The sequence below is a fragment of the Aythya fuligula genome, chromosome 1, assembly GCF_009819795.1.
Source record: "Aythya fuligula isolate bAytFul2 chromosome 1, bAytFul2.pri, whole genome shotgun sequence".
NCBI classification, from domain to species: Eukaryota; Metazoa; Chordata; class Aves; order Anseriformes; family Anatidae; genus Aythya; species Aythya fuligula.
In genome coordinates, this window is record NC_045559.1 from 103,507,350 (window position 1) to 103,532,215 (window position 24,866).

The window sequence follows — 24,866 nt, forward strand, 5'->3', positions numbered from 1 at the left end:
TGGGGTGTAACTGCTACGTGCTTTCTGCTGGAGGAGCAAATCTGCTCTCAGCCAAATGGGTGTTAATGAGAATCACGCAGCAGGCAGCACACCCATTGCACCTCGTAATTGAAAGATGATTTTGAATCTTTACTTAAGTGAGAGAGATTTTGCAGTCATCAGAATCTAAAATGCTCTTCTAATCAGGCAACTGCAGCAACAGTGCTCCAATACAGTGGTTAGTGCTTCCTTTTAGGCATCAGTTTCAGTCTTTGTTGAAAGACATCTTTTTTCTTTTTTTTTTTTTTTCTTATTTTCCTGAACTAATCCAGCTGCAGCCTAAGGATATAATCTTCTCTAGAGTCAGGAGAACTGTCCAGCTGTTTTTGTTTAACCCGTTCCAGTTTTATTTCAGACTGAGGTACTTCCATGAATGCCAATTTCATCTGAGAGGGAGTTAGTTAGGTGTTCCAGGAGCAACCTCATCCGTGTATGGGCTGCTGAGGTCATCGCAGTGAGGCTGTTCACTGTTGGAACTGCTTTCTTCTACCTGGTTCCCTACAATCACCTGTCTGTAATGTGGAAAGAAAAAAAAATATACTGTTATCAGGGAACACAGTTTGGAAGATAGCAGCAATTTCATAAGCAAGTACATTATTAATGTTTTAAAAATAAAGATGATGGTTCTCCCAACTCAAAAGACATTGAATCCAGCATGTGAGTTGCTTCTGGACTTCAGCCCTCTTTATCCACCATCAGAATTATGTCCTTACCTGCAAATAGAGTGTGACCAACAGCAAAATGGTGAGCTGTGAGTCACATTTGGTGAACTCCCTCACTCAACATTGGACCTTCAGTCCAGCCCTTAAGCCCTTGATCCAGTTCTTTAGCTGGATTTTTAAAGAGGAAACCAGAAACTTTGCTGTGACTTGTTCTGTAGCAAGAGTGAAGGGACCTCTCACAGCTGGTCCTGGAAGGGAAGGGGGTTAGGAGTGATGTGTAAATCGAGTGAGAGTACAAGAAACAGAGCCACTTACACTGGGGGCAACAGCAAGAGGGATGTGTGATGTCTGGGAGAGGTTCCCTGGCACTAGCACTGGGAAAAGGCAGTTTAAGGAGGGGTGGGGATCTGAGCAAGGAAAAGAAGGTAGGACAAGGGTAGCATGAAATTTTCAGCGTACAAATAACATGGCAAAGATTTATGGTTCTGCCAGAAAAATCAAGTTAGTGGTGGGGTGTAGGGGATGATGATATGAGAACAGCTGAGCATACCCTGTCTCCTCTTCCCAGCAGCTTCCCAAACATCGCCCTTAAAAAATAAATGGCAGATAGCTTTGGGCTAAAAGCAGTAAATTTCATTCTGTATGGCTAAACACAAGATGATCCCAACTAGTACTACATTCTTAGGGCTTCAAAGGTGAGGAGGAAAATTACATTGGGAAGAAAAATGTAACCCAAAAGTATAAGTGAAAATGGAAATTTTTTTGAAAAGTCTTATTAATGTCCTGGTGCCACAGATTAAAAGACAAAAAAAAAGAGGGGATCTTTGACTAAAAGCTACGTTTGTTTCAGTGGTTACACAGAAGTAACAAAATTGGGAAAATAATTGTATGGGAAATAATTATTTTGAATAATATTGAGGAAGGAAAATATAAACTTTGTAACTTCGAATTTATATTAATTACTTATGAAAGCTTCAAATATCTGTTCCTGACAAAACTAATTCAGCAGGGATCTTGCTTAACGGTAATTACAAAAATAAATAAAACAAAACCCCAAAGTCTCAGTAATACGCCCACCATGGGATGGAGGCAGGTGGACTTGGAGTTTGCTTTGATGTGATGCAGGCATATTCAAGAGATCTCTCTTCTCTCTGTTTGACAGAAGCAAGACAAAAATACTCTTACCAAAGTGGGATGCTTTCTTTCCAGTCCATTAAGCAGCTGAACATCATCAGCTAGCTATCCATATTCTTAAATCAGCGGGAGAACTTGCCTCCCAGAGATCTGCAAACTGTCTGAGGAGAGCTCTGGCTGGCTCTTGTTAATCTTTAACCACCCTTGGAACAGTGAAGAAATGTGATGAGATGAAATGTGATGGAAGGGCCCTGGTGTCCCAGTACCCAAAGGGAGTGAACTGGTCAAGCCAGGTCACTACAAGCCAATGTAACTGACCTCAGCCCCAGGCAAAATGAAAAAATCATGGAATTAAAACTAAGATAAGGTACAACTGAACAAGTATTCCAAGGGACAAAAAAAGTAATTCCCAACAGTGTGGTTTTATAGAAAGATAAGGATAGTGAAACATGGCTGATTTCATTTCTTTAGGGGAATCCCATTTGGAAGATAAAGTTAGTTGCATGTATGTGAGCTATCTGAACTGCAGCAAGGCATTTGAAGTAATATTCTGTATTGATTTCTTTAAAAAGAAGTATGCCTCAAACCCGTTAAACAGGTGTTAAGTGAGCTAGTCTTCTCAAAGAGTAACTGGAGAATGATCACTGGCTGTGGATGTTCCAGGCTGGGCTCCATAGGCACCTGGTGCATCTCGGCATTTTCATCAGTGATCTGGAAGCACGTGTAAAATCACTCTGAAAGAAAGCTGCACATCAAGATACAACAATACAATGAAGAGCAAAGAGTCATAGTACAGACTGGACAGCCAGGTAAGATGGACCTATTCAAACAAAATTAATTTTAAAGCCTCAATCCTGGCAATAATAATCTTCATTGAGAACTGCAGGTTTTTCAAAAATGGCTCTCCTTAAAAACAATAAATTGTGACAGCACAGAAAAGCTAGAGATAGTAAGGAAAAAAATGTAGAGTCAATATTCTGTATTTATGGACTTCCAGAGACAGACTTGATCTTTGAAAACCTGTAGTAGATTATACTATAATTCTAAATTTTCATATATTTAGTATAGTTTGGTCTATCTGCAGTGATCATGCATGTGGTTTTTGGAAGGACCCTGATCACTCGTAAGCAATCTCTCTTCCTGTCTGTGAGTTCACACGCACATGCAGACTCTGGCTGGTGCTAACCAAAACCCCAGACTTATTTTTCACTTGGAGATTAGTTCTCCCTGAGCAACCTCAGCACCACTGTACCAGTGTCACATCAGACAGAGCCAAGATGCCTGCCAAGAGGTATGGAGCGTGCTCCAGGTGGTCAGCCTTTGATGGCAGCAGCGGGAATGCTGTTCTGTGAAGACCCTGTAATTTGAGTTCTGATGACTGAAGTCCTGTAACCAGCTTTGACAGTTCACAGCTAACCATTTTAACAGCCTGTGCTCCTCTGGGTCTGACAACTTCTCACATGAAAAGGATCTGGGTCTGTCAACATGAAAAGAGAAAATTCTCCTAACGATGGAGGTGTGAAAGACAGCTTCATCCCTTGAAACCAGAGCCTTGAGGAAAACTTATTATCTGCTGTTTGAGAAACTGTACCAGGGAAAATTTGGGATAGATCCCCAGGAACACTGCATATGGGAAGCCAGCTTTAAGAATTTATCTGTCCTAAATACAGGAGAGAGAGGGCTGAAGAAAGCAGAGAACAGGAGCAGAGCATGACCTGCTTTATCAGAGAAGTACCTCTCATGATGATTTTCTTACTATGGTATTATTAAGAACTTCGTCTCCCCAAAGACAAGGTGGCATGGCCAAGTAGAGCTATGACACTTCTTATTGTCAGCAGGAGGAATATAATCTGGCACCCTGAGTATCAGATTGACTGCCATTGTGTACAGGAATAGGTACTTTTTGTTATTGTAAGAGAGACACAGTGGGTATGTTGTTCACTAACGCATATTTCAATCTTGAAGATATATATATAAATAAAAAAAAAAGGAAAATTATCTGCCCTCATATGAGATCTAGGATATTACCACAGATTATTTTTTTTTTCTGTCCTACAGATCAAAATCCCTGAGCTGCCAAATATCCAAATTAGTTCCCCAGTTCCAGGAATGAAGCAGCTGTTGCAATTGATCTGGATGGAGCAGAGAATTGAAAGAGCACACGGACATTGTACAGTCTGTCCACCAAAGCAGTGGTATCTGTCTGTCCGTGAAGGAAGCCCTCACCTGCAAACTGAGACAATAGCTGGCTGCAGAACAAGCGTTTTAAAGCCAAGTCACACATCTCTGTCTGGCAAGAGGGATCCCGAAGCTATGTTACTGTATGCCTCAGCAATATCAGGTAAAAGTTGGTCTTAGTTAGGGGGAAAAATATCAAAACACTGAGTCAGGTTTCTTACTGCAAGAGTCCACAAGGCTCATGCTGCCAAGGAGTCCAGAGCCACTTGGCAGATTCCCCTTCTGAGGCTACCATGACAGCAAGAAGTGTTGATAAGGGATCAGATATGCAGATCTTCATTTTTTTCCTCCCCTATTACACTGTCTGTGAGGCAAGTGGTTGTCTGAAGACTTTGGATGTCCACAGAAGCCTCAGTCAGGCCGTCAGGGATGCACAGCCAGCAGTGGGAACACAGGTTTTCCCCGAGAGGACAAGGAAGTTGTGTTATCTGCATCACGTTCAAGCCTCCAGTCAGATGTTTCCAGCCACTAACCCTATTTTCTGTATCACTAAATATTCATAAGAACAGAAATATATATATATATCACTTGGATATATCATTTTGGATTGTAAGAAATACAGTTTATGTAAATGTTAGTGCTGGCTCTTGATTACAACAGTGTGGTAACTGCCTTGGCATGCTAATGGATTTGAAATAATTGGTCCCAAACCATTTTTTCTTTCTTTTTGTAGGGATGGCATAACAGTGACAAAAGGGACTAGGACATGGATTCTTTCTTGCAGCTGTCTTGCAAGGATCAACCCTCGCCCCTCCCTTGAGCTTGCTCATCGGACTTGGCACCAAACCATTCTGTGTTGCGGAGAAGAGCGTGGTGCAATCAGACCACAGCGTTGGGTCTGGGACCTCTCAGCATCTCAGGATTATGCTGTGGAATAAGTAGATCTAGTCATTGCATACGGCTTTCGGAAGACACTTTGACTTCTTTTCTGTATGGGTATGCAGCTAAAAGTCAGCAGACTATCCTGTGGCAGATGTCATGGCCTTGCCAACATATTAAGACATCGGCGTACACAGTGGTAGAAGAGAGATGATCACTGCATGTCGTACAATGCCAAAATGTAATCCTCAGGGACCCCACAGAGATCCAGCTGACGATAAAGACAGTTGACCTATGGCAGTAGGGGTTTGCTTGACGGTCAACTGGGGACAAGTGAAAGCAAGAAGATATGCTCCTATAAATGTTCAGATGTGAAAGCATGCTTGTTTCACCAAGCAATTGAGCAAGCTGAAACAGAACATAACGTCCTATGTGCCCCTGGGTTTGACAGAGAGACGGATGAACACAGAAACTGTGAAGGTAAAAGTTCCCCAGCCTTGACCAGTGACGCACATGTACATTTGTTAGGTGAAGGTGTCACGATTATCATGGCAAAAGAGTAAGGAGATAGCCGTGCTGAATATAGTTGATAGTCATGCCAATGATAATGAATGGATTACAGAAAAAGAAGAAGAAAGAGGAGGATGGTGGAAGCTAACAGGAAGAATTTTTACTATGTTTTATTGCTGAAATGAAGAGAAGACTAATTGGAGCAGGTGGTTAGAAAACAAATGGAACTCAATCCAAAAGAGCAAATTTGGAGGGTTTAATTTTTATTTTTTTTTTCCCAGTATATTTTAAGCATAGAAAACTGATAAGACAGGATGCTTTAAAGCCCTAAGCAAACCTCATCCAATACTGCTTTCCATTAATGATTCCTAGGCCTTCCACAAAAACCTCCTTGGTCACAACAGCTTTCAGTGGGCGAGACTGAACATATTGGGGATGAAGACAGATATTTGTAAGCCCAGCACTTAATTCAGTAGCATAACATAGAAGTGATTTTTAAAAAGATACTTCTAAAAAAAATCTAAACACACCGAGATATTCATGCGTACAGTCTTCTGCCACTTTTTTCAGTAACAGCAGATTAATGGGAACAGGCCTCTGTTACCGTGTAATTTTATGTCCATTTCCATGTGTTTCTTGTATTATTAGCTTGCCTCCTGCTTTGTGGTTTATTTGGGCAAGTTGCCTTTTTTATTGTTGCTGTTACCTTTTGTGAGCATGCCAGAGGCCTTAGGGTGCCAATAAATTAGACTATTAGTGTTCCTTTTTTTTTTTTTTTTTTTACTGCTATATTACACCCTTGCTTCCCTCTGCTTGTTTGTGACCTAATCTTGAACCTCTGCCTAATTTGCTGAGCTGAATTTTCTGTGTCCTGATCAGATTAGGAGGAGCAGTGGGCAAATGCATCCCTGTTTGCATAAAACGTGTTTGCCAGAAAACCCAGCAGCAAACAAAGCAAACCAAATGTAGAAAGCTGCAAACAGAAACCTGTCCTTAGACAAAGTTCAGGTTGACAGGCAGCGTTACAACTACCTTCCCACTCAGCACGTGGGTGCTGCACATCCGTGGGCACTGTGTCTGCATCCCCTACAGGTACCCGAGCAGCCCCTACCTGGTTCTTCACAGGGCAGGGTCTGTAATCCTTTAGAGAACTGGGGACAGACCTGTCCAGTGGGGGTTTTACTCGGTGTCTCTTTTCAGCCACGGAGGCTTTGGGTGGAAATACTCTACTAAAACAGGTTAGCTATTCCACCTATCTGCCACTGGTGGATATTTCCTTGTTTTGTCAAGCCCAGCTGTAAAAAAGTCTGGCTGACACTAACATGCCCATCTGGGATCTCCCTGTAAATCTAGATGCCCTCCTACAGAGCTACATGTACTGCACACACTCTGAGCTTGAAAATTATCATAATGCTTTACGGGGCTGCTCACTAGCTTTGACCCATCTCTGTCTCCCTAGTGGTGAATAGTACTTCTACTGAAATTTCAATTAAGTTACCAAGGTAAGAGTAACAGAATGTAAGCATTAATTGCAGGGAAATGGCCTGAGGCTAATTCCAGGAGATTCTGGCCCAAGAGAAAACCCAGTTGAACCATGTTATTTCACTCCTAAACTGACTGGTATTGTGAATGCTACGTGCTCGTGGTTGGCAGGTGCTTCAAGTCATTTCACGACTACACTTCCAAATGATTAATATTGCCTCTGACTAAGTGTGTTTGTAGTTTTACCCAGGGCTTACTATGCTGAAGGACTGCAGTTCAGATGTGGGCCCCCTTTGGGAAGGAAAGCACTGTCTGTCTATTGGCAGGATTTGCCAAACAAGAAAAGAATATAAAATAAGCTTAGATCTTCAGAGAGCTATACATCAGTATTTTCACAGAGTTAATTTAAATTCCAAGAACTTTAAAGTATTTAGGGAGTGAGCTACTCACTTATTTCAGGCAGGAAAGACGCTTCTGCACAACAGGGCATAGAGCATTAGCCCATTGACTCCTCACAGTAATTTTGGGATGAATACAACTGTGTGTTTTTTAGACATTAAGTCATCAAGCAAAAAAAGAATTATTCACAACCAACTTAATGTACCACTCTAAATTGTTCCAGTGAATCACTGCCCTCAGATAAAACATGCGGAACAGGCGAGCTTGAGCAGCAGCAGCTTCCAGCCATTGCATTTTAATACTTGACCACACTTTACCCTTTGATTGTTCTCATCGGGCTCTTGGGCACTAAAAGCTGTTCTAAAGATAGAAACAGATAGTTCATAACCAGCATCCTTGAGCCGCTGCTCCTTGAGTAACTAATTGATTTGAGTATATTTCTCTCACCATAGGATGTATTTTCTGGATCTCATTTTTTTCCCCAATTCTTCCCAATTTCTTTAAAACCCCCTTTAAAGAGTGCATTCTAAAACACGTACGGCATTCTTGGAATGGTCTAAACAATGCCACATATAGGATTATTACTTTTGTGATCTCACTGGTAAATTTTCTCTTTATCAAGTCTTACAGGATTGCGTTGGGAGCTCATGTCCACCTGCTTTACCATCATTATTCCCACTTCCTTCCTGGGTGTGCTTTACGTGGGGTACTCCCTCATTCTGTGTGTAAAGCAGACACGTTTATAATACACAGCCTTGATAACTGGCATAAGTAAAATGTGTGTTGTTTGCCAACACACCAGGTAGACCAGGCCTCTCTGCCCGTCCCTGTGCTTTCCTCTTCCCCCATCTTTCTCTCATCAGCAAACCCCAACAGTTACGAATTCCTATTTTTATCCAGGTGATTAATACCAACAGTGACTAGCAGTGGGTTGAGAGGCACTCAAACCAAATCACAACATCACAAGTGTCATCTCGGTGTGCAATTATAAATGTTGAATGTAATTGCTGGATCATTCAAAGCAGTGAATGAATGGTTCATGCAGATAGTTTGATCACACTTAGCTATACTTACTTCACTTCTGATTGTACTTACTTTACTGGACTTGATCCAGAGCGGGACATATACAGCAAAATAAGGAAAAGAAACATCACAAAGGCAGCAAGTCCAACCCAAAAGGCTATGACAATAGAATCTGTGAACACAACACAGTAATTCTGTTACTGGTAACACAGCAAATGCGAAATGCAGCAATATAGTTTATGATCTGTATAGTTTATAGCGTATAGTTTATGATCATGTGTGTCATGGAACTAGTTCAACTTAATTAAGCCCCCGAGAGAGGGGAATGTGAGTGCCAATTTGCTAAAAGTCTTAAGAGCCTCCTGGCAATTTATTGTGACAGTATATGGCCAGGGCTGGGGAAAGGCTGGAAAAAATGGAGTAAGTGTGATGGTGACTAGGACTATGCATACTTTTGAAAGGTAATCCTGAGTACCTAGGATGTTTTTCCATTTTGGCTGTTCATAGGGAATACAGTTCCTTTTACAAAACCACAGTGCTGTACTCAAGACTGAGCTGCTACTGCTCAGTGCACAGCCACATCCTGCCCTCAGGTGAAAAGGTACTACACGTGACCCTTAAGAGGATGCTTTTAGGGAGGGAATTCTAGCTTTGAAAATATTTTCTACTAGGAAATGCTGGACTTTCACACAGGAAAGCATGTTGAAAAGCACTCGTGACCCTCCTAACACAACAGTCCAGTGGAAGAGACTGTGGATTGTCCCCTGCCCAGCTGTAATACTTCTGTCATCATCATGAAATTGTTCAAAATGAAGCCTACTTTACCAGGATTGATTTCTGTAAGGAACCAGTAAGTGGATTCCTAGCACTGCAGTACGTGTTCAGAATTGGTTTAAACCAACCTAAGGCCCTGCCACTGCTGTTATCTCTGATTCAGATGAAAATTTGATTTTGTTTGTTTTTTAAATTAGTGAAAGGAAAAAAATAGCACTAATGGGTCTCAGAAGCAATTTTGGGAGCTGGTCCTTAATGAATTAAGGCTGCAGTGCTGCTGAAATTACTGCCTCAGTTATAGGCTTGCTATTAGATGGGATGAATCTGCTCCTGCCCCAGTAGCACCTTTGGTCACTGGTTCAACATGCTCCTTCCTGGGATCAGTGCAGTGGTGAACTTCCCAGTTAAAGCCTTGGAAAGGTTGTGAGTTGGGCTGGGCACAAGCCGAGAAATGCCCTGAATTCATCACTGGCTACCCACTTCGACTGAGGTGAAAAAGAAGGGTCATTGACTCCAGAGACAAATATTGACCAGGATAAAATAAATCTTCTATCTCAAAGGACAAAAAACATTCATGTTCTTTGAAACAGGTCCAGTATGTTTGATTAGGTGTTTCTTTGTGAAAAAGTTCAGAACGTGTTGTCATCAGAGCCACCAAGAGATTAGGGGGAGTTATTCCAGCTCCTTTAAACCTTAAACTAGAGCTGACCCAGCGGAACTCTTATCAGAGAGTTCAGTTTTGGCTGGGATACTGAGAAATGAGAATGTGCAAAATGACTTCTGGAGCATCGGCTTATTTCATTCTTCCCCTCTTAAATGAAGTTTTACTGAGCTTTAATTCAGAGGAAGGTAAATTAGGATGTGAGGGCCAATATTCTGTCCTACTCTTCCAAAAATGAAGGGACTCAGTGACTGGGTGCTACTGGCCAGTCTCAGCTCCTCAGGGGAAAATTATTGACTTGTGTTTAAAAAGACTAAACCAAAACCAAAAAGCTCATGATCTAGAAATATTTTGAAAAGCTCAGTATTTAAGTGCTCAAAGCCAAGCGGACAGAAGTGCAGAGTTGGAATTTATAGCCCTCTATATCACAGCTATTTGAGTTTCACCTTTTAAGAGAAGTTTTAGTATGATCCATGGAATTCACTGAAGCTAATCGAATTTGTTTCAGATCTCATGGGAAATTTGAACTCAAGAGGGATAAACAGAAACTTCCCAACTGTTTTTAAAGCCTTGCAATTAGGATTTTTCTGAACTGGGATAACATATTTTAACAATCTATAAAATGCTCTCCGAGTGCTAACTTTTAGAGTCACCGTTTGTATGGGTGTGTATTTGTTTTAAATATCCTATTAGTTCATGGGCCAATTAAGCTTTTTATTATTTTTATACAAAATGGATAGAAGTACACAATGCTATTAACAGAAAGCAAGACCAAGTCTTTATAGCTGGATTTAGGCTCATTTTCATGAGACAAACACATTCTCACCATGCTTCTGGGACAGGCCACATAACAGAGGAAAGAAAGTGCAGAGATTCAGGTCTCTGTTTTATATTAAATAAATAAATAAATTTTATATATATATATATATATATATATAGGGCAAGATTGAATTAGGGAGTTATCACTCCATCCCAAGGGTTATGACAAACGTGTAATTTATTTGGGTGGATTCTGCAATGCACCTAAACAAGTGCTCAAGTCCCATTGCAGTCAATCACCAGAGGCCCTCTGGAATATCCAGTAGATATTTTAATATTGGAGATATCACACATTTTGCCAAACTTGGAATGTTTATGGCCCTATCTAAAGAGAAATTATCTCATTTTGTCTTCAGCACAACAGGCAAGGATTTGCTGAATCTAGTTTGTTTACAGAGTTCCAAGCATATGACGATGATAATCCCAACAGCAGCTTTTGAAAATATATGAACGTAAAGATTTTGTAAAGATGGGAAAACCTACAAAGTATCTTCATTGCTTGACTAGCCCTTTTCCTCAAAGCAAGGAAGAAACTAACCAGCTGCAAAATTATTATAGCTTGCTGTCCCAGCGGTATTTGGAGAAGGAAGAATAAAAGTACTAAGATGACGCAGTATGTCCATTCCTCCTGGACGGCTGACATGGAAAAATGTCTGTTTTTATAAGAAGCACAAAACCCCCAAACCATCAATTTAACTTCCCTGCCTATCAGGAAACCAAACCCAACTTTTGGAATTTAGAGATTGATACAGCCAACGTGGGCTTTTTAAAGACACAAATCACGGAGCAGAGCTCCGTTTTGGCATGCTGCCTAGAAATACCTTACATAAGCAGCCGCCCCAGGGGACACCAATTGCCTTAACATTAGCCTGCAGAGGGGAAAAATAGTATATCCCACACCTTGCTATTTCCTCTTTCTTTCTCTTCTTTGCCTGGGAGATGGGCAGCTGAAATACGGAAGCCTGGTTTCCTGCAGACTTGTTTCTCAATGCTGAGCTTAAGGGCGATTTCTTTGGTGCCTAACAGGGCACGATCTCTGCCTGCAGCTTTTTGGTCAGTAGAGGTCTTCGTTCACAGTGTTCTTCCTCCATTATTCAACCACCAGCTGTAGGAACTTGTAGGAAATTTTATATCTGGGAGGCCTCCACTCCTTTGTTATTCAGTCAATGAGCTGAAGATGCTGAAGGAGCAGACTGGATGTGTAAACACACAGTCTGGTCACATAAGTCACCTCCTCAGAATACAAAAAGACCTGACAGGTGTCAGACTTCTCTGTGTCTTCAGGGTGAGAGAACAAATGAAAAAAATCAGTAAGAGAAAGGTTTACTCTGTTTGGTTCTTTTGTTTTGTTTTTAATTGAAATAAGGCTTATGAGATCAGTCGCAAGCACTCAAATAGGTATGTGGTGATTTCCTCTGTGAAACTATCAATGCATTTCAATTAAAATTTAACAGAGGGGGAGCGTCTTCTCACAGAAGCAAAACTTCCACAAGTTTCAAGAAAACAAGCAGCTGGGTAAAGAGTAATATCCTACAAATGACTACGGAGGGAAATGCTGCAACACAAACTCCACCTCCACCTCTCTGATATATCAGGGATTCCAAATGTTAAAAAGATGCTATTAATGAGGAGGAAAAAAAAAAAAATAATAATGTTGAGATTCCTGAATTCTGCTAGTCCAGCCACATACAGGGGACTTACAGCCTGCTAAACTTGGTGTTTCAGAGGTTCCCTGGAGGAACCTGGGGGCAATTATCTGCCATAACTTTAAAATTAAGAGAATTAGAAAAGTGGTGTAAAGCTGCTCATAACCTGCCCATTCCCAGCAGCACCAAATGTTGCTCTACAGTATTCTGGAGCAGGGTTTTATATACAGAAGGCTGGGGGTATTTACGCCACCTTATTTAAGGTATGTTGCTCTTGGTACCAAAAGTTGGAGGCAACAAATGCTAGGCTCCTCAGAGCAGGCAAAAAAGCTTTTCTAGAGGCAGTGACTCCCATACCCATTTAGTTGCAGTTGTCTTCAGCTAACTGAATAGGGACCAGTAAAGCCCACAGCTGTATTACTCAGACAAGGATACAACCACAGGGAGAGACTTGATGGGAATCCCAGGAGAGTGCTGCCCATAGCCTTAGCGGCTCAAACATGCCTATATGGTCGCCTCTGATCTTCATCAATCCATCCAGCTATACCCATTTCAGTTAATCCCTCACGACACTACTGATTTTATTTTAGTAAACCCAAACCAATGCAGTTACATTAGAAAAAAATTGACTTAAATAATAGCAAAAATACATGCCATTGTGCAAAACCAAGTGTGAAATTGAATTAGCTGTCCCCAGCTGAATTCAGAGAATATTATGTCACATTAGGCACTTTGAAAATAAACTCCTAAACCCAGCAGAATCAGCTTTCATGGCAACAAGTGTTTTGATGATAATGTATATTACTGCTTACAATTCAGTAGCAGTAAATCACGGGAGGAAAAACAATAGAATATATTTTCAGCTTGTTGTTCCTGACTAGTGGAAACACAAACATCTTCCTTTACCAAGGTTTTAAATATTTATCAGTTGTAATGTAAGCCATACATCCCAAGACAAAACAGGATAGTCTTACAAAAAAACCTGTGCTCATGTAGTTGACTTTTCTGGGAGCAGCAAGCAGGTAGCTCACACCCCACACTACAGATTTGCACAGTGTAAGGTTTATACTTAGCAAATGGTTAAGAAAAATATCTGTCCTTCTAAATAAGAGTTAATAGCAGCAGCCTTAGAGTTTGAAGCACTGTGAGGCAAAGCAAAGAGCGGCATTGCTAGCAGTTAGTGCTGTTAGGGCACAGCGCAGGTAAGGCAGCTGGGTGAGCAGACACCCGTCCATGCAGACCATGTACACATAACTCTCTCTTACAAAGAAGCAAAACCAAGTCAGTGCGACAAGCTCTGCCACATTTTGCCCGCTGTGCTGGATCAGCACCTGCCAGTCAGCGTTACTTACATTTATTAACCTTCAGCTTCCTTCCATCCACTGGGATCGGGTCTATGTAATCCCAGTAATACTCATAGGACCAAAAGTACTCTGACGAGTTGGTCCTGTTGGCCATGTCGGGAGGAAGTGCATTTTAAACCAGCTCAGTACTCCAACCAAATACTTTTTTTTTTTTTTTTGTCCCTCATTGTGCTTCAGCGCCCTCAGAAAGAGGTTGCGTAAGCGATGCCTGTGTAAATCACCCCGCAGCTCAAGGACTGCCTTGGTGCCGGACCGTGCTTGGCAGAAATTAATGTTGGTGCATGACAGAGGAGGGACAGCCGCCTTCGGGCGTGACCCTGGCTCCCCGGAGGGCTGTTAGGGTGTTCCTCAGCGTGCCTGGGGCTGGCGGGGACATGGCGATGGGATGGACGCGTGCCAACGGTGTCGTGGAGACTGAGAAACCAACGAGGCACCCTGGGGAGCTACAGGGGAGAGGTTGTGTGGGGGACTTTCTGTGAGCAGCGTGCTTAGGTGCAATATTCGAGGCGCCCCTCACAGGGGCCGGCGCGCCCCACACGGGGCTCACCTCACAGCCACAGCCCCTGCCGCCATTTTGGGGCTGCCCCCGGGCAGCGGCTGGGGAGGGGGCGGGGCCACCACGGGGAGGTGCCCTCGAGGGGCGTGGCCATAAAACGGGATGGGCGTGGTTATGGAAATGAGGCGTGCCTACGCGCAGAGTCCCCGCCCCTCTAAGGAGGGGATTGGCTCCGGCTGGCGGGCGGAAGCGCGTCACGGCCAGTTCCGGCGCGGGCAGTTCGAAGGCGGGCATGGCGGAGCTGGACTCGTCGCTCTCGCTGCTGGAGGCGGGCGGCGGCCGGGACCCGGCCGTGGGGGCGGCGGGGGGGGGGAGGCGGCCGCAGATGGCGCCGCCGGCAGGGCAGGCGGAGGGCGACGAGGACCTGATGCCCATGGTGTTCCTGTGCGCCGGCTGCAAGCGGCCCGTGGGCGACACGCTCAGCTGGGTGACCAACGACGAGGAGACGGGCTGCGTCGTGCTGCGCAGTGAGTGCCCGGAGCGGCCCCTCGGAGCGGCCGTTGGCGGCCGTTAGCGGCCGTTAGCGGCCGTTGGTCAGCTCTACCCGCCCCCCGCCTCCCCGCAGGTGCCTCCGCCAGCGTCTCGGTGGACAAGGAGCAGAAGCTGTCCAAGCGGCCCGGAGAGTGCGGATGGTGAGGCGCGGGGCCGGCGGGCGGGCGCGAAGAAGCCCTGAATGCCCCAAGTCACCCTGGATGAGCCCTGTTTGGGATGAAGTTGGGCACAGGTGGCTTTCTGTCATTATTTTCCTTCCTGTGTAAATGTTACATGCTCTTTTTTTTTTTTTCTCAAAGCATGATTGAGACGTTGTTCTGCTCCGGCTGCTCCAGGACGCTCGGCAGCATCTACAGGTGCACCCCGAAACATCTGGACTACAAGAGGGATTTGTTCTGTTTCAACATTGACTCGATTGAAAGGTAAAGGCAGGATTCTTCTCGCTAAGATAAACCTCACCCTCCGGGCGTCATATTCAAGGACGCTGCTGTTAGCGTTCTCAGCATGCATAGAGAGAGCTGTTTCTGCACCTTGTGTTACTGCTGCTAGCGTCGTGGCGCTGAAGTTGTAGCTGCACCATCTGTGTAATGTTAGACAAGTCCTAGAAAAGGAAAGTATCAGGGTCACCAGTATTAGAAACTGCATACCACCTCTGAAAATTCCTGTAAACAACACAGCAGGGTTCCTTCTCACTTTCTCAGAAGTGAGTACATACGTGCTCTACCCTAGACAACAGAAAAAGACCTTGCAGTCGTAGCTAATACCTGCAATCTGTTGACTACCTGCAGTCATAGGTAATACACAATATGCCTGGCTCCAAACCGTTGGAGGTGTGTGTCATCAGCAGAGAACACAAGCACAGGGGCTTAATTTATACTCCCGTGTAACTATTTTACAGTCAAAAAGTGTCTGGAAAATGAAGGTCTGCTGTTATGTTGGTTTTATCTGATTTGTAGCACTTGAAACTGGTCTTAAATTGTTCCTCGATAACTACATCCAGAATTCAGTCCCCACACTCTTACCTTTTATCTGAGCATTACTATTTGAACTTAAAACTGTTTTCATTCCACCAAACAGTTTGTTTGCAAGATGACTAAATTTTGTTGTTGTTGTTGCTGGAATCATTCTACTGTGCTAGTGTATTAACTGTAATCTTGTAATCATCGAGAATGGTGGATGAATCTTAAGCTCATTCTTCTGCCTTCAGAGTGAAAAGTGCATGATCTAAACTGTAGCGTATCAGTTACATTTTAGGATCTTCAGAAAAGCAGGCTGCTACTGATGAAGAACCTCTAACTCTGGAAAGTCGAGCTGCCTTGGAAGAAGCACTAGAAAGGGTAAGACTTAGCCTAGCATCATTCTTTGTGTACATCAACACTGTGAAATGCTAATATCCTTAAATTGTTTCTGCAGAGCAACCTATAACTTCATCCAGGTCAACGCTGTGGGTTTTAACGTATGCTATCACTTTGTGCTATTTTGTTATCTAAGGCTTTCAGTAACTTCGTTTCTAGTTTTCACATTAATTAGCGTTTTCTATTTATCAAATACAGCTTTAGATTAGATTTAGATCTGTCCGTAATGAGAAAGACAGCTTGACTTTGGCAGTTCATAGACCAGCCTGGGTCCTTGAAAGATCATCAGGTCTAACCTTCACGTTTTCATTTAGCTTTTAATCGTGTCTCTTCTATAGGATTGTCTTGCGTTTAAACTGACTTCCTGCTTTTGCTCTTACTTTGTATTGAGATCCTGTGTAAGGAGTGGTATTTTGCTACACAAAGAGGTTCTGATCCCAGCTGGGGGATAGCTGGGAGCACAGCATAATCAGATTGCCTCTGAAAATGGAATGCTGGCATCTACGCATGGTTTTTTGTATTGTTGATTTCTGTTTCTAACCAGGCATCTTTCCATGTTTACTTTACAGGCAGACACCATACTAAAGGCTCTGGAGGCAAGACTGACTGCTGTTGAATCGAGTATTGAATCTCTTCACGATGTCTGATTCTCTTCACAATAATCTTTGGAAGAGAACTTCCTGCATCTAAACAAACTGCTGGAGAAGGATACGCGTGAAACTTGTCCTTCTAATACTTTGGAATCTGTGGGAACACTGTGAAAACTGAGCAAAGAAATGAAAGACAGAGGTGGCTGCTGTAGTCAGCGTTGTTCTACTGCAACAGTTCTTCACCACTGATGAGTGCCTTCTCCGTTAAAGAGAATGCCCCAGGAAGAGTTTGTTTGTATAGACTTTTGTTTCATATGTAAATATTTATTTAAATTTTTACCTCTGACAGCAAAGCATTTATCTCCTGATTTCACTGTAAACCTGTATCTGCTGAACTGGGTTTGTATCTTTCCTAACCGATTAAAAAAAAAAACACCTCTGACTTCAGGTGAAGTAGCAATATATGTTATTTTCTTGTCTCTCAAACCTTTGCTTGACCTGTGCTCAGAGACAGAAATGGCCCAGTAACATTTTTTGCAAGCTCAAGGCTAAAATGAAATAACTGTAAAGAAGGCTTTAAGAGCATTTGATTAAATGGCTTTCCATTCAATACTGAAGGTCATGTGTGACAGCTTCAAGGGAAGGAAAACAAACAAGGCTGGTGTGTGTTCGAGCAGTGAATTCAGTGCTAATTAAGAGGGGTTGTCATTACTTTGTTTCAATGTAGATATTTTGGCTTTTACTTTGTTCTTCTGTGTATTTAGGCATTAGGGTTTCTGATATGGTGTTCATGTTCAGTAACTTTTTTTCACCAATAAAACAAAAGAAAAGTAAATGAAAACAGTCTAAGGGAAGAATAATTTTGTTTTTCTTTTCCCCATTACCCAAAACTGATCTTTACTACTAATTTTCAAGTCTTCTCCAAAAGCCTGGAGTGAATTTCGTATTCTTCTTCCCACTGGTAAGTATTTTCTGAAAGCTTCTTTATTTCTAACACCCTACCCTCTATCTTCTACTTTCCTCTATTTTGTTTTGAAGTAGCATTTTATTTGGCCTGTTCTGATTGTCTCTCTTAGCCTTTCATGTTCAAGTAACTGAACCACTTTATAGCAATTTCATGATAGGTGTTAAGTCACAAGCACTAATCTTTCCAATCAAATTAGTATCCTTTGTGAGGCAGCTTCCTCCGAAGCATGATTTTGCTGTTCAGTTACACCATAGACTTCTTTCTGTGTAGCTGAAGAGAGCCATAAACTGTTCTGCCTTTTAATTAAGGATTGTTGGTTTTCACAGTATAGTGAATACATTTTTGTCAGGAGAGCTAGCTTGATGGCTTGATAAGCCTGCCTTTTCAGACATAATCCTCTTTCCACATGTTTTCTAATACGTGGATTTCCTTTGTATTAAGTACTACGGGAGCAGGGGTGCGAGCTAAGCTTATAAGGATCTCAATGGAACTTTCCTTTTTTTCAGATATGAACGTCTCAAGGTTTTTGACCAAAGACCACGACAAAGAACTACGCTGTCTTCTTTTAAAATGTCCTCCAACCAACAAGCAGCAAGACACAAAGATGAACTTAATATTTTTCTAACTATTTGATGTCCAAACTAGTGCTCTGAGGTCAGAGACTGAGTAGACTAATGTATGTCAGCCTTGGTGTGGTTTCCAAGTGTGTTCTTACATTAAATGACATCCAGCACACATATAAGCATTTAGTTGTACCCTTGACGGAAAGAGCCAAGTCCGCTGATCCTCACGCAGCACCTGTAGTTTAAACATGGAGGGCTGCTAACTGATTGAGAGCTATTTCCTAAACATATTGGTCACCTGAGTTCCTTCTGTGATTTGTTTAGATAGTAATACATAGGAGACATGCTAATTATCTACTATGCATAATGAAAGTAAAATGTATATATGTAAGCAAGCATTCAAAAGAAGAAATGGTTGCTCGTTTGCATGTACATTTCATAACTATCCATCTTTTCTAGCTACTATGGGAAAAATATCTGCAGATGGAGGAACCCAAAAGATATAATCCTGCCAGTGAACCATTCTTAGACACTAATGAAAGCTGTAGTTGCCTAAACAACTCAAGCTAGTACTGAAATTTTAGTGAGCCAGCATGATGGACAGCGTATAGTCACATAAAAGGTATCTCTCCTTGCCTAATAAGCAGTATTTACTGGGTGGTGATTCCCTCTATGCCCAGTTTCTACCTTCTAATACAGGATAAATAGGAAGTTTAACTGTGGTTCTGCATGCCCTATGGTGTGTTTCCTGATACCAGTCCCTGGCACTTTATGCATTAATGCAATGTGAGGGGAAAAACGTACCACCTCATTTCTCGAGTTCTTAAACTCTGTACCCAGTTAATATGGCAGGATTTGTTTCAAATATAACTACTTTACAGCTTATTCTATGTGCTCTTTAGAGAGGGAAGTGATATAATGTGTCTTCTGAAAATTAAAAATTGAGGTTTCGGTAGATTCAAACTCTAAAATGCTTTTCTGTAACTTGAAAACAATTCCCAAAGCACTGATAAGAACAACAAGCAAAACTTTGCATGTACAGAATACACCAGGAGGAAAGGATTGGGAGTGGGGAAGACAGTACATCCAGTACATAAAGAATATTTATGAATGGATCATGTTGCATATGTTCTTTGCAGTTTTTTAATACATTTTTAAAGAACTTAATTCATTTTAATAAAATGAAAGCTGATACAGGTATGCTAAACATCTTCATATGCTTAAGAAAGATGAAAACTGGGAATTGGCTTAGATGAGATTGGAGCTTCTATAAACTGTATCTGAAGGGGGGGAATAGACAGGTGAGCTCTATTTTAGTGAATAGGTCATGTTCAAGACGAAGAGCAGGTCTTGAATTGTTTCTCATCTTACTGCTTGCAGAGTGCCTAATTTCAGTTTTTAATAAGCATGACTCAGACTTCTGCTTGTCCTATCATTCCATTTATGACTGTTGAGCACTGTTTGCTACATTGTCAATGCCTGAAGTACCTATTATACCTAACTACTTTTAGCTTAAAAATAAATAAAACAATTTTTAAAACATCTGTTTCTTTAGCCAAGGTAACGCTGACAGGAACTCTTCCATCCAGCACCTCCAGACAGTTTAGCTACTGCTGCAGAAAAAAAAGGGGGATTTATTTCTGGTTGAAAAAGCGATGATTTGTCTCCTTTTTATATATGCTAATTTTTGAGATAAACACTTTTATGATATGAAAGGATACTGCCCAAAGTTTCCACTGGTGATAAGTTCCTTGTAAAGCAGCAGCACATGTCAGCTTTGGCAATAGCCCTGTGAATTGCACGTGCTGTGAGGAAAAATATCCAGTATGCTTTCCCTTTCTGTGTGGGTGACAACTAACCTACTGTGGCCCTTAATTGTCTCAAGGCTGGGGCGAATGCAGTAATTAATGTGGTAGTCATTAGCCATGTAGAATTACTGTTGAAGGGGTTGGAAAGCATTTAGCAGCGCAGCCGTATTTGTCAGTAAGGGCCTAGGAAACGTGAGGGACCAAATGTGAGGACAGCAACTCCTTTATTGACAAGAAAATGGAGTGGCCGACAAAGATGTTCTCTACTGCCTCTGGTAGCTTGTGGCTGCTATTCCATGTGGTAGCTGTAGCTCTTGGTTTCGGGAGAGGCCTAAAAGGTGATGGTCTAAAAACTCTTCTGGCTGTTGAATAACTTTTGATTCATTAACAAACCCAATAGAACTCATGAGTAGGAAATGAGCCAAAAATAATGTTCTTGTTTTGGACAAGACTTTTGATGGATTTGGGAAAAAAAAGTGTAGGGAACAGGTAGGTACACAGTGTATGGTGAGATGTATTAGAGCAGAGGCCCAGCAGACAGCACTGGCTGTGGGCTGAAAATGGTAACTGCTGCTGTTAAGTTTAAAGAACCACAGAACCAGCCCGGACTTTCTGGGAAGAGACTAAGGTAGCAAGAAAGATAGCTGAGAAGACACAAGGAAAGTGAAGTGCAAATTCAAAACAAAAATGCTACTCAAGGCTGGGAGAGATTTCACTTGGCAGGGGGGAATTAATGTGGGTGGATGCATGTTGAGGAACCAAGACAAAGATGGAGGCATTTCTGTGGCTGCACCCTGAATGCTCATGGAAAAAGGAGAGCACCTCTTGACTGAGGTTTGGGACGTTAGGGATGATTTGTCCTCCACATGCAGGGAAAGGGGCTCCTTTTATGACTAAAGGCAGCATCCTTGTTTAGACACCTGAGGTAAATATGTGAACTGAAACAAGCATTCGGTGGGAGACCTTCACTCCTCGATAATCCCCTAATGCATGATGATTATCCATATCTAGGATTTGAGACTCCACTAGCTGGAAATCCACCTCCATTTAATGACTCTTCCTCCTCCTTTTCCGTTTCAACACTGATAGGATAGAGAAAGTTGGAAAGAGAGCCTGAACTGGAAAAAATGTGCCAGAGCAGAAGGAACAGAAGGTAAAGAGAAAACTGGCACACAATATCCTGACAGGAAAGCTTGATACTGTGGGAGTGAGCAGGACAAAAATAGACGCGTGGATTCCAAAAGGAGCAAAGCACCTGAGTCAGTTTAGTTCCAGAGAGATTTGAACATCGCATTCCTTTAGGTGCTGTGTACATGGGCAAACTGTCTGATACAGTTACCAGAGACTAGACTGACATAGCAGATTGTTTCTGGGATAAAATACTTATTCTCACAAAATGCAGCTGAATGGGGAACAACACCAGAGCAGGCACTGAAGTGTAGGTACGTGTCAGGTTCTCTGTATAAAAAGCAGCCAGTCCTTTGAAAACCCTTCTCACAAGCCTTCAGGGCAAGAAAGAATTGCAGGAAGTACATTCCATAACTGAAAAGAAGAGAAAGTCAAAGAAAATCATTCAATGCAAATTTTCAGTGGGGAAAAAAAATAACAAAGAAAACAGCAAAATGAGCTAACTCCTAGTAGGTTTTTACTCAATATCCATATGGTCGGATGAACAAGAACTGATAATGTTATGCCTAGAATGAACACTTGGCTCCTTTTAAATGGAGCCAAAAATTGGAATGTATTGTTACTGTAATTAGCGCTTTAACAATTATGCAAAATAGTAGCAGCAGCTATTACCAGTCCAGTTAAAATAACAGAGCTTGCTGTTACATTTTTCCAGTTGTTTCTAATTCCTACTAATAAACTAGTGAAACTGTTATATATAGACTTTCTATATATGGAGGGTCCTTTTTCCTTAGCTGGGATGTTGTAGCTGGTTGCAGTGCCAGGTTCGTCACCAGGTGATGTGCTGGTGTGTATACAGTGGGTGTGTTTTTTGGGGACAGCTTGATTCCTGAACTTTTCCAGGCAGCTGGTTGTCAACATCTTCCTGGCTGGCCTACAAATTTAATAATATAATGATAACAAGCTTGCAAAATTAGTGATCATATATAGTACAATGCTTTGGCGTAATAGCTAGTTTTACAAAACTAATCTAAAATTAAAAACAAATTAGACACTAATTAGCTGTTTATTAGAGAGTTTCACCAGTATAGCTAAACCAAATTAGACTCTAGTAAGCTGACTACTGGCAATGTGCTGTTACAGCTACAAGCAAGCTAAATAAGTTCAAGACCAGACAAGTGCCAACAATGTTTCTCAAACCCTTAGGCCTTTTGTTACCATGAGAATAGGAGGATGATGGCCTGCTAACGGAGATGCTGTATTTACTGTGCTACAGGACGACAATAGAGGGCTCATTTCTACATAGCATGACACCATCTAGGCGATTCTTTCCAGATGTCTCCCATTGGCTTCATACTGTGTGGCAAGAGGAGCAGAGTATCATCAGCAGCTTGAAAACGAGCACAGAAACACAATCATATTTTCTTTTAAACTAAAAACTCCAAGCTCAGCCAAGTTACCCAGGAGACCAAACCTATGTAATTTTATAGTACAAGGCTTTATGTTTACTGCTATGATGAAACTGCTGAGGCCATAAATCAGGAAAGATCTGCTTGTTTTCCCTCTCTGATGGTGTAAAAGCTACATTTCCCCCTTAAGCCCCAGGGGCTAGTTCTTATACTAGGATGACAGAAGATTTGCTTCAAATTTTCTGTAAACTGAGAGAAAACTTCCCAAGTACCTCAGTACAGCAAGTAGAATGTTTGAATAGTAAGGGATTAAAAACTAGAAATGCATTTGGCTTTTCTGACTTGTTTTTGTATGCCAAACGGTCAAAATGACATTATATTACTACACAATATCACGTGAATCTACTCCATTAGTAGAGCCTCAACATTTTAAATATTTCAGAACCATTCAGGTCCTGTGTGGAGCCAGGAGTTGGACTCGATAATCCCTGTGGGTCCCTTCCAACTCAGGATATTCCACAATTCACTTTCCATGTAATTTCATTCTCTGTTAAGAATTTGCTACAAGAGGATTAGACGTGTGTTTCTCATGGTGTTTAGGATGGAAGAATTAAATAGTTTGAGCTAACTCCAAGACTCAAATAATTTTAATTATTTGGGGCCACATTTGGGGCTCACTGGAATTAAAGGGAGCAGCCTGGGATCTGTGCTTTATTCATGCCATATTCATGTTTGGGCAGGAAAACAAAACAAACAAAACCAACAGCCACTTGGGAAAGCAGAAGGACATCTCAAATTTTCTCAAATGATGGTTTGCCTTGATCAATTGAAAAATGAGATCTAATTGTGAACCAAAATCTCGTGTGGGTCCAAGTGTAAATATTTGCATATAACAGCTCTGGTAGCCAAATGGGCCATGTGGTCTGTGGTTGTATAGGCCACAGACTTATAAATCAATAAGATGCATCACCGTCTCAACCCCCCAGTACTTTACTGAAGTAGTGACCACAGTCTGAAGACAGGAATACTGAGAAAGACCAGGGAGTCTGTGCCTTGACCACATTCTTCCGTGACATCCATGGTTTGAGGGTGGATGGTGAAGATGCCGGGAGAATATCAGAAGGATAGGAAATCATACTTTATTTCTTTACATATTTTAACCATTCAAGTTTTTTAGCTTATCCTGGGACCAGAATTTTAAATGTTGTCCGTCAGTTCATTCCCAGGGAGTGGGGATCTGCTAATGCAGGCACCCTCGGTCTAGTGGCACAAGGGGAAGGGCCCATGGTTTGGACTGCAAGCTACACAAAAGTCATATTTGAAATAAAGTGTGTGATTTTTAACAACCAGTGATCCAACTCCTGTACACCAATGTACCCAAATAAAGGATGATCCACAGCTGGAAATCTGTAAGATAGGCACTGCTTGCACCTGCCTGTGTGTTGCTGTGGGGTCCCTGGGCCACAGCTCTCTGCCAAAGTCTAAAGCAGTCCCCGAGAGGTGCAGGGCTTGCAGCCAGGACTCATGCAGTCTGGCACAGCTTGTTTGGGCAGCCTTTCCTGGCTCAGTTTGGGTAAAGCTTTCCCTCCAGGGCCCCAATTTACGACCACAAACAAACAAGACCAGCAATAACAACAAAACAGGGACCGAAAGCTGGGTTCAAATAACCATTTTCAGGCATCTAAATAGGAGGTGTGACTTTCAAGCTACTGGCAAACATCCAAGTGAAATCTAAGGGGATTAAGCCCACTTTAGGCTCAGGTGTTCCAGCACTTATGAAAAATCAGTGCTTAAATGGCCATCTGGGAGCTGAATTTTCGGCAGCCCCTCTATTTATTTAAATCTTGACCCAAATGACTTGACTTGTTAATACGGAATGGCCAGGCTGATACGCATTTCATTTATTTGCTTACAAATGTTTCAGCAGAGGAATACAGGCTCCCAAACCTCCCTCTGGTGCCTGTGCCCCCGGCACACGTCGTCCCTTCATGCTTTCCCGATGAGGCCAGGAGAGGGCACATCTCCATAAGAATTTCACTGCTGCTTAACAGTGGCAGTCAAGATTTTCCTCTCCAAATCATTCTGCTCACTCAGGACATTGGTTTTTCCACCACATAGTGCTGCATTTTTGCCTTTCTTTCTTCACCAGTTTGCTTTTCAAGATGAATTAGCAGCCTACTTGAGGACTGCAAGCTGCCCTATTTTGTTACTGGAAGGTAGGAGGTGTAGGTTTGTTGAATAAATACTGTTTAGACTCAAAGCTATTATGATTGAGCCATAAAGGAGTCTGTAGGACTCTTATCTATTACTTCCCTGGAGGTTCCTTGGGGAGGATTGCTATTACTCCTATCATGCTTTCTATGGGAGAAAAAAAAAAAAAAAAAAAGAAACCTGAATAAAACAGATTTTTCTAATCCTGAGAGTAAAT

At 42.1% G+C, this 24,866-nt stretch overlaps 2 protein-coding genes across 2 annotated transcripts; one reads left to right on the forward strand and one right to left on the reverse strand.

Moving 5' to 3' along the window:
• Window positions 1-292: 292 nt before the first annotated feature.
• Window positions 293-13,856, reverse strand: MRAP (melanocortin 2 receptor accessory protein). Its single transcript, XM_032207403.1, has 3 exons — window positions 13,559-13,856; window positions 8,379-8,478; window positions 293-551 (listed from the first exon to the last, which is right to left on the reverse strand). The coding sequence occupies exons 1-3, from the start codon at window positions 13,662-13,664 to the stop codon at window positions 437-439; spliced, it is 321 nt and encodes a 106-aa protein (XP_032063294.1). The 5' UTR covers window positions 13,665-13,856; the 3' UTR covers window positions 293-436.
• Window positions 13,857-14,358: 502 nt separating this feature from the next.
• On the forward strand, window positions 14,359-17,382 carry MIS18A (MIS18 kinetochore protein A). Its single transcript, XM_032195401.1, has 5 exons — window positions 14,359-14,593; window positions 14,692-14,758; window positions 14,918-15,040; window positions 15,862-15,955; window positions 16,543-17,382. The coding sequence occupies exons 1-5, from the start codon at window positions 14,359-14,361 to the stop codon at window positions 16,618-16,620; spliced, it is 597 nt and encodes a 198-aa protein (XP_032051292.1). The 3' UTR covers window positions 16,621-17,382.
• Window positions 17,383-24,866: the final 7,484 nt, after the last annotated feature.